The sequence below is a fragment of the Ictalurus furcatus genome, chromosome 4 (assembly GCF_023375685.1).
Source record: "Ictalurus furcatus strain D&B chromosome 4, Billie_1.0, whole genome shotgun sequence".
Lineage (NCBI taxonomy): Eukaryota > Metazoa > Chordata > Actinopteri > Siluriformes > Ictaluridae > Ictalurus > Ictalurus furcatus.
This window is the reverse complement of record NC_071258.1, coordinates 24,492,088-24,507,604: the sequence shown is the minus strand read 5'-3', so window position 1 is coordinate 24,507,604 and position 15,517 is coordinate 24,492,088. Positions and strand designations below refer to the sequence as shown.

Sequence of the window (15,517 nt, the reverse complement as noted above, 5' to 3'; positions counted from 1 at the left end):
ATAAAATATTAAAATCTCCATGCAACAAATATTATAGTGCAATTACACTTAGCATGACCCACTAACAAACCTTCATGTATTCGGCCATATTGAGAAACATTAACATTGTGGCATTGTTCAGATTAGTAAATCACATGTATAACCCTGTCAGACCTTAGCAAAAGAGCTATTAGAAAATAACAAATATTAAAGTCCTACATATCAAAAAAGTGGCCTGTTTTAGTTACTAAGCACAGGCATCTGCAGAATATACAGCTGAGCAATCAAGGTTACACAATGTGCATTATCAATTCAAGCCAATCAAAAAATGTAATTCAATATGAGCATCTGGTTTTAAGATATGTGGCTAGCTAGCCTGCAACAAAGATTTTCCTTCTGATTGGTAAGGCATTGAAATTGCTACTAATGACATGCAGTTGTGGGTTTATGGTAACTGTGCTTTAAAAAAAAAAAGATTGTGCCTTTGTACCAAAAATTATGAAGGGCACAGTAATATGTCATTGATGAGAGCTTGTGATATACTAAACATATTTTTAAACACAAGTCAGCAGGTAGCAGATACCCTGTTTTAGCTTAGCCAATCAAATGCATTTATGTAAATTATTTAGCTAAAGGCAGCTCATCAGACCAAAGACTACCTACACAGAGAGCTAGAGAGGTCAGAAATGGACTTTTATTTTACTCTTTCTGGTGATATGAAAGTGACCAGGCAATGTGTCTTCAGTTGTCCAGTTTTTAAAATCTCCATACAACAAATATTATAGTGCAATTACACTTAGCATGAGCCACTAGCAAACCTCCATGGATTCGTCCATATTGAGAACCATGTGGTATTCTTCAAAGTAGACCTTAACAAAATATCTATTTGAATATTACAACTTTTGACGTGGCTCTATGAACAACCGTATATCCTATAGGAGCGGTAAATATCACCTTAATTCCTTCTTCTTTCTTGCATGCACACATGCCAAAACTTTCCAACAAAGTCACAACATGACTGTGTGATGTAATCTTTGCTGTAAACATTGTCATACAGCCATCTTCCATTGAAACCTTCTTGCGGAGTTCCCAGGAGATCAGCACTGGTTCCAAATGACAGGGAGCCCTGACAGTTATCGGGTGTTCATAGAACCACAGATAAATGCATACATTTACCTCCTGTCAGGGGTTGTACATGTCACCTGAATAGTGTGTGCCCTGGGATTGACTGGAAATAACATTGGCACTAACTGGAAAAAGTGTTTGGGAGGGAGGGAAAGAGCAATTGTAATCTTTTATGACCTGGAGAAGATTTACAGTGACACCCGGGCAGAAGCAGAGCAGACATCCTGGAGTAGTGCACCTTTATATAGTGCACTTGAGGAGGAGAAACTCCTCACAGCGTGGCATGTCACAATAGTGGCTAAGCATCTGGCTCACATGTAGGGCATGAGGATGATGTCAATCACTTAATAGGGATAAAATGCTAAATTCATATACTGAATTTATATATTTCTGTAAAGATGATTTGTGGCAATATCCATTATTAAAAGCACTATACAAATAAAATTGAAATAAATTAATACTGCCTGCAGACTTAGAAACATCCCATGTCTTTTCTTCTTGACAGATGACCAGTTGATTTGGTGAATTAACAGCCACTGTCTCGTCCACATAATACCATAGGGTGTGTATTGAGCATGACAAGGAACTTTTTGCAGAACACTACAAGGTCAATTGATTGGTGAATAAAATTAGATAAGTTTATGAGCCCTCAGTGAGACACCAACCATGGTGCTGCAATGCCTGCCATATGTGGTGTAGACAGGGACTTTTCACGATCTATCAGTCCCTGCAGGCAGGCTAATAATCGAACAACTGTGCAGTGCATTGGATCCAATGTAGTGAACACCATTTGCAGAAGTTTCCACCTGAGGGCATACAAGGCCCATGTCAAGAAGGAAAGATGTTGGAAGTTTCCCTGTCTAAATTGAGTCTGACCTATTGGGTGATGGACATCATCCCCATGTACTAGGGGCTCTTAAGTTCAGGAGTATTTCTTGGACTGCTAGATCAGACTCCAAGGAACCAAAATCAGGTTTGCAGGTAAGCTGACCAAGTGTGCTAAATCTTTATCCATTTAGGACTACAGATCTAGCTGAGGAAGAAGCTACCAGGGTGTTCCAACCACTAGTAAGCACAGCAGAGGAAACATCAGGACTCTGGGGCCTAATGGCTGAATTCTGTACAATATGGCCTGAATCAGCAGCAGATACAGAAATGTTTACAGTAGACAGTTTGACCAGTTTTGGACCAGTGCATTATTTCCCAGTGAGCTGCCTGGCATATACACTGCATCATCAGCACACCTGCTGCACCACTGTGCCATCCTGGGAGGAGGGTTGCTCTTAGTGTGGATGAGCCCAGCTGAGGAGCTCTTATGCAAGCTGGAGAGCACCATCCATCCTTGCTTATAACCCACTACTGAAAACCTTTTAATACCAATAAGCCCAAGGGAACTACTGCTGAAGCTGCAGTCAGTGGGTCTAGTGTCCTCAACAGGAGTCAGTACTGCACATAATATATGCTTAGATTCATCATCATCAACATCTACAAGAAATATTTTATTTATATAGTGCTTCACCCAACCAAAATGTCACTGAACATAGTGGAAATGTATATAGCAAAGAACATGTAATAAAGAAATATAAAATGGGTATGTAATGTACCAAGAGACAATAAGACACTTGATCTGTTATATGCCAAGAAGGCATACAAGTCTACTGGTATTTTGTGCATCTCACCCCAAATACTGGGACAAGCTGGAGCACAAGCAGCAGCAGAACAATGTGAATGAGGTGTGGAGTAGAATGTGGACCATCACTGGCTACAAACAGGCTGGAAACCAAATGGTGGAGGGGAGTTTGGAGAGTGTTAATGAGCTGAATCTGTTTGTTAACAGATTTGACACCCAGGCATCAGTCCAGCTGTCCATTAACACGTCTTCCATTAATGGCTCCCCCTCTGAAGGCACCATCTCTGCAACCTTTGCACCTTTCTTGTCTTTTAGTCTGACTATTACAGCTGACCAATTGATGCGTGCATTCCACCACAGAGAAGGCAGTTCCAGGCCAGAAAAATATGTTCTACTCGGCCATAAAAACTTGCTGGACTGGAACCTCTGAACTGGTTATGTCAGGGGGTGGGTGCGCTGCAGGGGCGGGGAAATGTAGTGTCAGCAAGAAAAGTTTTCTGAACAGCAACAGTGAGTAAGTAGTAAGTACAACAGAAAGTTCAACAGAAAAAAGACACAAAATGTCTGAAAAAGTAGTTCAGCAGTGGTCTACATAAGAAACGTGCACTCTACTGTCGATATGGTCTTAAACAGAGATCCATGACAAACTAGAGCTCGCAAAGAAAAGAAAGTTGTTTGAAGAAATATGGCAAGAAATGCTCAACATCTGCTTCAGTCATACGATTTTAAACTTGTAAACAAATTGTAAACAAACTCAAGAAACTTAACAAGGAGTACAGGGATCAGAAAATGGAGCTCAGCAAAAGCGGCAGTGGACGAAGCAATAAAAGCATGCAGTATAATGTTTTGGACTCTGTACTTGGACACCGACTGGATAATCAATTAAGTGGCGCATTGAATTCAGCAACAAGGTCTGTTGCCAACCTTGGTAAGTTATAAATTTTGCCACATTGGTGTTGCTTTGCAGTGGTGGGCAGAGCGAGGTTTCATGGAACACTGAAACAGTTGAAGCAAATGTGCCATATTGTGTTGAGACTTCCAAATACAATCTGACACCAATCTCCACGGTGACACCTAGTGGTCACTTGCAGGTATTGTTCTGAAACAACCTTGACAATGATTCAGACAAGCGTGGACGAATTATAACCTACATGTTGTTTGTGTCAAACAAGGAAGTGTGTGGGGGAGCTGATCGTTTTCTTGGGTTCAAATCCTGGGTGAAGTGTGTCTGTCCACATCATTGTAAGAACCATTTAAAATTAGTGTTTTTATTATTATTATTATTATTATTATTATTATTATTATTATTATTGTGGGTTTTTTAATGTGTTGCATTCTTAACATCTGTCTGACTACTACATGAGCTTGGTTTTGTAACCTCTAGGATCCTCATTGTGAATAGGTTATTTTGGTCATGAAAAATGAAGATTAATAAATGCAAAACTGTCCAAATTCTCTCTTGCCTACGTAATAACCCACAACATCTGTCCATGTCGTTTTTATTTTTATCAGGAAATTTGGTGGGCATCCTGAGGCAAACACTGACCATGGATCAGTCCAAACACTACTGAATCATTTCAGTTTTATAAACCTACATAATAAAACTGACTGGAGAACAGTTCAAATTATTTATTAAACACTGGTTCATTGATTCACCTGGAGATTAACACCCCCTAGTGGTGAACAATTGAAATTTCTAAATGTTTCGAAACAGTATGACGTAATAAAGGCTCGTTTGCTGAAATCATGTGACTTGGCTAGTTTGATATGCGCTCTGAACCACTGATTCAACACAAAAGATTCATAAAAGTTTCAAAGCTTAATGAAGCAGGGTTTTGAAAGCACCCATCACTATTGCTTTGTAGTTTTCCTTTTACAGTTCTAACATTATTTATGAACAATGTATTGCACATAAATATTATTTTGGCCTGCTACCCACTAGGTTGACATGTTACAAAAATTTGTTTGTAGTAAGCTAGCAGCTTAGCCACAAACAATGGTTTACTTTGGTTAGGATATAAATGCACACATAAGCATTTTTGGTTTGCTGTACTTTTATTAATTGTTTGGCATACAGACTGTTCGATCGAAGCTGATGAGGACATGAATGAAGCTCATCCTCTTCCTTCTCTTCCTCATGCCAGCAAAGGAGCAAAAAAGGGAAGAGGGATTCAAACCAGGAGCTGCTTGATTACTTACAAACTGCAGATGAGCGATTCATGGAACATAGCAAAGAACGTCATGAGTCCATGATGAAAAACAACGGGCGAAACAAAGACAATGCTTGCACTAATGGGCCGCATGGTTGCTGTGATAAAGGTACAGCAGGGACACTAAGCTTAAATGTTTGTAAAATGACACACTAACAACTTTTCCAGTAAAATTTTTGTTGATTGTGATGCCTTTGTTTTATTTCTTTCTTTTGTTTTATTTAATTTTTTTTTTTTACTTATTTTTGCATTGTACTTCGTGTCTTGTTTTGTTTGTACTTGTCTACCTCATACTTGTTCACCTCATTGTAACAGCTTAACTCATTGTTCTTGATTACATAAAAGACACAGTTTACATTTGCACATGTTCCTGTATATATTTTGATACACATTATACGAATAAATCTTTTTGCACAACAATTCTTGGAACAGTCATTTATTATGTAAAGGAAACAATGGCAAACAGTGAAATAGTAATAATAAAATACTAAACAATAATACAATAGCAAAATAGAAGCAAACAATAGTAAAATAGAAACAACAAGCTCAATTCAACAGTTTCACCCTTCCTGTGTGTTGAAGTACTGCAACAATGCAGTTCATACATCAGTTCCTTCTGGGTGTTCGTGCTGAGGTCATGCCTGGATGGGTATTCTGTTCACATTCACAGCTGAATTGTCCTCATAATAACAGTCTCCAAGCTATTCACAGATATTGTGTAGCAAGTCAGCACCATATTCATAATCAGCTGCAGTTTACATTTATCTATGTTCATTCCTTTTTTGTAGACATCTCCATTGTCCTTTTAACCTCCCAAAACTCATCTCCACAATTGACCTTGCTTGACCCTGTAATTGTACCTTTGCTGCTGTGGAGTTAATCGGCCAGTGTCAGAAAATAGTTTCATGAGCCAGTTCTGCAGAGGGTAAGCTGAGTCCCCAATCAAGTAGTAGACAACATCACAGCCAGAGATAGTGACTTTGTGTTGGCTAAACATATGTCCATTTCTTAACAAGTTTCACAAAGATGACTGTCTGAAGATTCTTGCATCATGCACACTCCCAGGATAGTCAACACACAAATCCTGAAGAGTACTTTCCCATCCACCACTGCTGGCAGTACTATTGAATGCCATCCTTTTCTATTATAATAGTCATGAGGACACTCTTCAGGTGCTATAATAGGTATGTGGCTGCCATCAATCATGCCGACATATTGTGGTACTCCCCAGCGATTTAAAAAAAAATGTGCCATCTCCACCAGCTTAGTAGAACCAGGGAATTGTATGTGTCTCACCATAAGAACTTAAAGTACTACATTACAGAAGCCCTGCACACAGTTAAATACTGTGATTATGCCTATCCCAAAAAGGTGACTAACACTTCTGTACTCGCTGCCGGTGGCCAGCTTCCAAAGGGCAATGGCGACTTGTTTTTTTGAGGGGCAGACACAAAGGATAACTTGTTTCTTTGTTCCAGGTCATGCCTCAGATGCTCACATATGTAATGAAAAGACTCTCTCTAGACTCTAAAATTCATGATGAATTGGGCCAGAGTGAATTCAGGAACAACACTGTTCCACTAATGAAGCTAGAATGGATATGCCCACACTGCAGAGGTCTGCCTTCTCATCATCTGTGAGACTATCTGTTAAATAAATATGAATAAACATTCCGTTGTTTTAATTTACAGTATCTAGCTCACTCACTCACTAGCTAGCAAAAGTGTACCAAAATAAATGCAAAATTAAGATTTAACACATTACCTTCCATCTTGAGCATAGATGTTGTCGATGGCAGTCGTGTTGAGCAATGTAGTAACGATGCATTACATTTCTCTCTGTTCATGAAAATTCTCAAAAACAGGAGTAACAGCTGCACACAAACGTTGTGATATGCCATGTTGGTTTTTGGACTGGTGACATAGTCATGTAAACAACACATAGCAAAGTAACCCATTCCAGAACTAATCGAGTTCTGGTACCTGAATGTGAACCGTTTTGGTGGAGAACTCTTCACAAACAATGGTGTGGAATGGAATATTTATGTACATGTGCTTTTTTTGTTTTTTATTTTTAATAAATTTGCAAAGGGGGTGCATGGTGGCTTAGTGGTTAGCACGTTCTCCCTGTGCTGCGGGGGTTTCCTCTGGGTACTCCAGTTTCCTCCCCCTGTCCAAAGACATGCATGGTAGGCTGATTGGCGTGTCTAAAGTGTCCGTAGTGTATGAATGGGTGTGTGAATGTGTGTGTGATTGTGTGCCCTGCAATGGACTGGCACCCTGTCCAGGGTGTACCCCGCCTTGTGCCCGATGCTCCCTGGGATAGGCTCCAGGTTCCCCCACGACCCTGAAAAGGAGTAAGCGGTTGAAGATGGATGGATAAATTTGCAAAGATTTCAAACAAACTTCTTTCACGTTGTCATTATGGGGTATTGTTTGTAGAATTTTGAGGAAAATAATGAATTTAATCCATTTTGGAATAAGGCTGTAACATAACAAAATGTGGAAAAAGTGAAGTGCTGTGAATAATTTCCAGATGCACAGTATATGACATATATGAGACCACTGCTCTATTCTCTAACACATCATGACCTCTCAACTGAAGAGAAGAATTTCAGTGCTAGGTGTACGGTGATTTATATAGCACACTAGGTGAGGGTCTTACACAGCCTGGATGGCAAAGCCGGCCCCCCTGATTTCACTGCCATTGATGGAGCAAGGTAGCTCGCAAGTGCCTCCTCCACCTTCTGCATAGCAAAATAGCTGTAAGGTTTATCCCCCATAATGGCCAAATAATACAACGTCATGGGGTTATAAACACGGCTTTCTCCAGAAGCTTGACACTTCATGGTGCACTTCCAGGAAAAAGGGGAGTTTTCTGCTGTGTGAGGGAGCGTTCTCCTTCTCACTGGCTTCCCCCTCTGACTCCTCGGAGTCAGAAAGGGTGGGTTGACTCTCCATACCAGAAGGAGATGTCGCTTTGTGAGCTCCAAAACCCGAAAGCAGAGAATCAGATCAGAGGAAAGAGTGAGAGAGCAGTGCTTGTCTCTGATTCCTCCTCCAGATCCATATGGAACCCCCAGGATCTGGGCCGTCTGGCTGCTTCAACAACAGACGGCCCAGAGTCATAAGGTTCCGAAACCTATCTTGCTTTGGCAGAGAAGTGAGAGAGCTGGGAGCAGAGTTGCATCTTTGCAGAGCATTCACAATTAGTGCAGTCACCCGCCTCAAGGCCTGCTGCAGCACGCTCTACTACCATATACTTCACACAAAATATGTGTCCATCCCCCTCTGTAATAAAGAGAGCAGGGAGTAACACACTTTCTGAACTCTCTTAGGCTCATTCTGTTGGCACAGGATAGTGACAGAAGAGAAAGGAAATATCTTTTTTTTCTTTTGAAAATAGAGAGCAGTGAAGAGTTTTAGGAATGTTCACACACACAACTGACATGCGGCTTCGCAGAAGACAAAAGAGCTGATGACGTGGTTTACAGGTGCGTTTTATAGTCACGCAAAATGCCATGTCACCTGACCAGGATAGGCCTATAAATAGTCATGATTTTATACAGACCGGTCACACGCACAAGCGCTTCCCACAACATGAGGATCACACAACATTGAGTTCCCTTTGAAAGGGAACAGGATGCCTCTGAACTATTAAGGACTACAGAAGCATTGCACTCCCTTCATACATCATGAAGACCTTGTAAAGGCTGAGCTAAACAGCTCAAACCATTGGTCATAATACATATAGTTTACCTGAACTGTTGGTGGTTATGTTAAGCATTTTTTCTATGATGTGGTCAGCTGGGGAGCAGCAACTCTGTAGGAAACACCAAACTCTCAATATGCTGATCAAGAAAGCTAACTCCATCAGAAGACTGACTCTGGATTCACCGGAAACAATAACAGAAAAGAACAGTTCTGTCCATCCTTGCCATGGCACTTTTCCAGGAGCACCTTTAACTTTTGGCTCATTCCATGCAGTGCACTAGGAAGTGCTATTGGGGGTGCAGTGATCCATTTTGCACTGTGCGTAATTTGTTAACATGTTGAATGTCTAACTTTGTCCTGTACATCAATATGTCTTTTGCTACTGTATCACCCAATTTTCCCATTTTTGCACAGCATTTTAAATGACAAAAGGTCAATTGAACCATGGAGATTGAGGGGAAATGAATTCCACAGCCTGGGAGCCATGTTGTTAAAAGTGCTACCAAAAGTTGAAATCAGTCCGAATGTTATTTGAATGACAGGAAGCTGAGTCAGGTAGGGTGGAACAAGGCAATTCTGGAAAAAAGTAGTATATTATAATATATTATATACAACTGGAAATGGTGAACTGAATAAGACCTCTTCATAGACGACAGAATGGGAGTGATGTGGTCTTATTTCCTAGTGTAGCTGTTAATTTGAAGGTGAAATTAGAGTCAGGTGTTTGTCATCCCAGTGATTGAAATCAGGTGTGAGTGAGCAGACTGTTTTATTTAAAGAACATGGATCTATCAAAGTCTGAGCTTCACAACATGTTTGTGGAAGTGTATCATGGAATGAACAAATGAGATTTCTGAGGACCTCAGAAAAAGAGTTGCTGATGCTCATCAGGTGGCAAAAATTACAGGTTATATACAAATGAAGGGTATTCAAGACCATTGTTACTGCAAGAGCAAGACATGTAATTGTCCACAAGGTCACAAAGGAACCCATGGTAACCCATAGTAACTAAGGCCTCTCTCACACTGGCTAATGTTAATGTTCATGAGTCCACCATCAGGAGAACACAATAACAATGATGTACATGGCAGGACTGCAAGGAGAAAGCCACTGCTCTCCAAACATTGCTACCTGTCTGCAGTTTGCTGAAGATCCCATGGACATGCCAGAAGGCTATTGGAAAAGTGTTTTGTGGATGGATGGGACCAAAAGAGAACCTTTTTGTTTAAATGAAAAGTGTTATGTTTGGAGAAAGGTAAACACTGCATTACAGCATAAGAACCTTATCCCATCTGTGAAACATGCTGGTTGTAGTATCATTGTTTGAGCCTGCTTTGCTGCATCTCAGCCAGGATGGCTTGCCATCATTGATGGAACAATGAATTCTGAATTATATCAGCAAATTTTAAAGGAAAATGTCACGACATCTGTCCATGAACTGAATCTCAAGAGAAAGTGGGTCATGCAGCAAGACAACGTCCCTAAGCACACAAGTTATTCTACCAAAGAATGGTTAAAGAAGAATAAAGTTAATGTTTTGGAATGGCCAAGAAAAAATCCTGACCTTAAACGATTAGAAATGTTGTGGAAGGACCTGAAGCAAGCAGTTCATGTGAGAAACCCACCAACATCCCAGAGTTGAAGTTGTTCTGTACTGAGGAATGGGCTTCCTCCAGGCCGATTTATAGGACTGATCAAGTGTTACCAGAAACGTTCAGTTGCAGTTATTGCTAGGTATCTGGGGGTCACACCAGAAACTGAAAATAAAGGTTCACATACTTTTGCCAGTCCCAGATACATAACATTGGATCATTTTCCTCAATAAACAAATGACGAAGTATAATATTTTTGTCTCATTTGTTTAATTGGGATCTCTAGTTTTAGTATATACATAATATATAGTACTCTGTGTTAATAATAGTTGCATTAGGTTTGAGCATGCATTTCACAACAGAGGGTTAGTAAAGGGTCAATTATTATGATATTGAGAATTAATATTTGCAAAACTTATTACATTTATATGATCAAAGACTGACTGTTATAAAAAAAAAAAAATTTAGTCATGCCAAAAAAGCTACTATATGGTTACAAAAATGTTATATATTTTAAAAAATCAGTCATTTTTTTATGCATTTTCTATTGTCTTCATGTCCATCTGTTACAAATAAATTTGGCTCAGCACTCATCTGTTTGAACTCTTCCTCCAGGGAGGCGATGGTGAGCAGATCCTCCTCATCCTGTTTGATGTGTGTGATCTCGGCTTGCTCCAAACTCTGAACCTCCAAAATCTCTAGAGCAGCGTGAGAAATGGGAAGAGATGCACACATAGGATGAGAAACACCCTGAGTGACTGGAGCAGATGCACCTAAAGGGAATGATAGGAAGATAAACACACACAGTGAATGGTGAGGAAAATAAAAATCTAAAAAGACAGTTAAAGAAAAAGGAAAGAGAGAAAAGATGTGATCAAAGGATTTAAAGATTCAGAAGAATATGAAAAAGAAGAGACAAGATTTATAGAGGAGAGAAACAGAAGGGAGGGTTGAAAAGGAGAAGGATGACAAAGGTAGGAAAATGAAAAGGCAAGGAGACAAAGGACAGGATAGGAAAAAGAAGGAGAGGACAAGGTAAGAAAAAGAGAGAGGAGGTAGGATAAGAAATGAAAATCAAATACAGGATATGAAAAGAAGAAAAAGGGAATACAGGATAATACAAATAGGAGAAACATAGACACATCATGAAAAAAGAAAGAGAAGACATAAGAAAAGGAACAAAATACAGATTAAGAAAATGAAAAACAACCATAAATGAGAAAAATGGGGATGATGATGGGATGAAGTGAGTAGAGTGAAGGTAGGATAAGAAAAGAATACAGAAGACAGCATTAGAAAAGAAAAGAGTGAAAAGATGGCATGAGAAATATAGAGGACAGTGTAAGAAATGGAGAGAAGATAGGATAAAAATTCAAAAGAAGAGATAAGAAAAGGAAACAGAAAACAGGACTGGAAGAGTAAATAAAGAGGAAAAAACATGGAGAGGAGAGGACGCGGGAGTAGAGGAAGAAAGATAAATCAGAGTGATGGTGAGTAGAGAGTGAGAGAGTAAGAGAGATAGATAGACAGTATAAAGTAGGAGGTAAACGAGTGGCAGCAGGTCAGCTGTGTTTTTGCCCCTCAGATCTAATCAAATAGAGCAGCAGGAGACTTCTGCCCCTCAGGCAATCACACACACACACACACACACACACACACACACACACACACACAACAAACTTGTTAGAGAGAGACTAGTGAAGGATGCACTACACATACACACACTTGCAAAAACATACTGTACAAGCCTGAGAGAGGCAGAAAGAGCAGTGTAAGATGTGGTAAACACACACACACACCAAATCCACCCCCCTCCCAACACAAACACACACGGCCACACAAACATTGTAGACTGCAAAAATGCCTTTCTTGAAACAAGCAAGACAAAAAAAAATCTAGTAAAAGTGTACTAAGCAAAAACATCTGCCAATGTGGTAAGCAAAACTGACTTGGTAAGAATTCTTGAAAATAGCATAAATATCTAGTCACTACAAATGCTATTGGATCTTAAAACCAGACAAAAATGACAAAATTTAAGAAATTCTTATTACAAGCAATGAAAACTCAGTTAGTCAAGATAGACTTACTTAAAATTAGTATTTTGGACTCTTGGTTATTGAGCTGACATTAAGAGTTTATCCCTTAATCTAAGATGAATAATTAGCACAAAAAAGACAATAAGACAACTTCATAATAAAAACAACAGTATAATAAAAACTTATTGAATTTGTCTTAAATTAAGGCACCAGAACCATTGTTATTTTTAGCTTTTTTAAAAAAAAAAAAAAAAAAACAGGGAAAAACTCTGCAACATAGTGTCAGTGATTATAGAAGCAATGGGCGGATGCAAGGGCCAAAACTGAAAACAAGAACCATGAACAAACCAATGGACACAAGGCAAAATCATGCAGACTGAGAGTGGCTTTAGGACACATGATAACACATGAACACGACAACAACAACAACAACAAAACTAGGGCTGCGTCCAAAATCACGTACTATGACAATATGTACTGCATTCGATGAAGTACCTAATGCATGGCCATTGAAACAGTACGTACTACTCAATATGTGTGTGTAGTATGAATTCAATCCCGGACATACTATATCCGCCATTGGCAGTCATGTAACCTTCAGCATTATCATAAACACAAAAATCTTAAAGGGACCACCAGAATAAAGTAACCACACTAATGGCAAAATGCACATCAGGAAAGTTAATTGAATTAGCAATTTAATGTGGGCAGTGTTAACAGGCTGAGGTAAATTCGTTGCAGTTAGCTTGGCTGGCTAAGGCATGATGGAGATCACAAAAAGGTTTCAAACGCTGTGAGAACTGTTTTCTTGTTTATACCTTCAATGAGTTAACGATTTATTTTAGTATTTAGTAGTCCTGTTTAACCAAGGTTTAATACTTAAAAAGAGCCAACGTGCTGTCTTCCACGATTTTTTTCTGAGCTTGTCCACACCAGTCCTGTTGCATTATGTGATTTGTGACTCATGTAGTGTTCATTGGTTGCATACTGCAAAATCTTGCCAGAAGAAGTACGCCACCCGGGTATTTCTTGCCTACTGTTTCTCGTCTACCGAGAATTCAGACATACTACCCCTCTGGTGTACTGCTTTTCACCTACTGTGTAGTAGGGTAGTACACGATTTCGGTAGCAATAGAACTTCTATAGGGGTGCTTATTTGGGGTAACACAGAACAGGTGTGAGTGATCAGTGACAGACAGCAACTGCATAAAGTTGAGGAATGTGTAAAGGACATTAGATGGTGGATGCTTATTAACTTCCTTTTACTTAATTCTGACAAGACAGAAGTACTTTTACTAGAACCACATATAGCTAGAAGTAAGCCCTCTGATTACACAGTAACTCTGGATGGCCTTTCCATTTCATCATGTACAGCAGTAAAAGACCTTGGTGTGATGATTGACTCCAGTCTTTCATTTGATGCTCATGTAGATAGATATTACTAGGATAGCCTTCTTTCATCTCAGAAATATTGCTAAGATAAGAAATATAATGTCACTACATGATGCAGAAATATTAGTTCATGCTTTCATCACCTCTAGACTAGATTATTGTAATGCCTTACTGTCTGGATGTTTTAGTAGGTACATAAACAAATTCCAGTTAGTCCAGAATACAGCTGCAAGAGTCCTTACTAGAACCAGAAAGTATGACCACATCACCCCCATCTGATCCACACTGCATTGGCTTCCAGTAACATTTTACATTGATTATAAAATACTACTACTGACCTATAAAGCAATAAATGGTCTCGCGCCACAGTATCTAAGCGAACTTTTGGACTTCTATGATCCGAGGCACCTACTTAGATCAAAAGATGCAGGCTATTTGCTGGTACTTCGAATAGTGAAGGCTACAGCTAACCAGCTTTCTCTTATAAAACCCCACAGTTATGGAACAGCCTTCCAATTAGTGTTCCGGACTCAGACACAGTCTCAGGGTTTAAGTCTAGGATGAAAACATATTTGTTTGCTCAAGCGTACCATGAATAGACTTTCTTTTACGCAAAGTACACAGTCCTATCCATCACAGGATAGTAAGCATATCTAATAATCTCTCCCTCTCTTTACCTCCCTCTCTCCATCTGTCGAGCCACACATGATTTTATGGAGATGCCAGTGATCCTAACCCTTTCTGCTCTCTGGACCTGCCTGATCCATCCTGATGCCCTACCTCTGAATGGAGCTCTCATCAACTGGAGGCTACAGCCTGGAGATTGCTTAGTATGGTACCGCTTGAAGTAAAATGAAATAGTTTTCACATGGACATTCTCACTGTGGTTGCTGGGACTATGGTTGCTTCTATGGCCTTGGGATTGCAATTACCACATGCAGTTTTGCACTCAGGTCTCCTTTGGTGAACAGTGGACTAGTTCAACAAACAGAATGAACTTTCCTTTACTTTCACATTATCCGTTGTTACCCAGATGAGGATGGGTTCCCTTCGGAGTCTGGTTCCTCTCAAGGTTTCTTCCTCATTTCATCTTAGGGAGTTTTTCCTTGCCACCGTCACCACCAGCTTGCTCAATAGGGATAAATTCACACATTTTTTTTTGTTAAAAGCGCTATACAAATAAATTGAATTGAATTGAATCAGTGGGACATGTGACATGGCCTTGTGCCCGATGCTTCCTGGGATAGGCTCCAGGTTCCCCGTGACCCTGAAAAGAAGTAAGCGGTTGAAGATGTATGGATGGATGGACATGTGACATGGTCATGTGACATGCTGGGGCTGATGGCTAATGTAGTTTAGTGTGGATTTCAGCATAAGCATACTGTAGCTGCTTCATTGAAAAATTTAAGTATGCAAGTGGTCTTAGTATTAAAATAAGGAATACCCATCTTGTTACTCTGCTGGTATATTATTCAAGGCATTGTTGTTACTGGTAAATCTTGCTCAATATTAGCTGGAATATCTTATTAACCCATTCATCCATCCATCTTCTATACCGCTTATCCTCTTCAGGGGCACGGGGAAACCTGGAGCCTATCCCAGGGAGCATCGGGCACAAGGCGGGGTACACCCTGGCCAAGGTGCCAATCCATCGCAGGGCACACTCACATACACAGTCACACACCCATTCATACCTTATTAACCCTTGTGTGTCAAAAAAGTCACACATGGGTCCATAGAGGACAAAAATGTCCATGTCCAAAAACTGTCAAAAAATATTATATATTAATATTTTTTTCCACTTTCACTGACTTCGATTTTTTTTTACCAGCATCGGTTG

General features: G+C 39.8%; 2 protein-coding genes across 9 annotated transcripts in view; one reads left to right on the top strand and one right to left on the bottom strand.

The window, feature by feature from the left end:
- Positions 1 to 3,294: 3,294 nt before the first annotated feature.
- si:dkey-261j15.2 (uncharacterized protein LOC794828 homolog) lies at positions 3,295 to 5,598 on the top strand. Its single transcript, XM_053622278.1, is given in 4 exon segments — positions 3,295 to 3,462; positions 3,464 to 3,670; positions 4,879 to 4,988; positions 4,990 to 5,598. Coding segments are annotated over 4 exon segments (567 nt in total). The 3' UTR covers positions 5,072 to 5,598.
- A 4,781-nt stretch (positions 5,599 to 10,379) lies between these two features.
- Positions 10,380 to 15,517, bottom strand: part of zbbx (zinc finger, B-box domain containing) — an 86,190-nt gene continuing 81,052 nt past the window's right edge. For 5 of the 8 annotated variants that reach the window (XM_053623432.1, XM_053623434.1, XM_053623438.1 and 2 more), the window contains one exon: positions 10,380 to 11,022. In XM_053623432.1, the coding sequence (XP_053479407.1) occupies positions 10,775 to 11,022 (248 nt within the window). In that variant the 3' untranslated portion in view covers positions 10,380 to 10,774. The remainder of the gene's footprint in view (positions 11,023 to 15,517) is intronic. The other 3 variants (XM_053623431.1, XM_053623436.1, XM_053623437.1) reach the window with 2 other exon arrangements.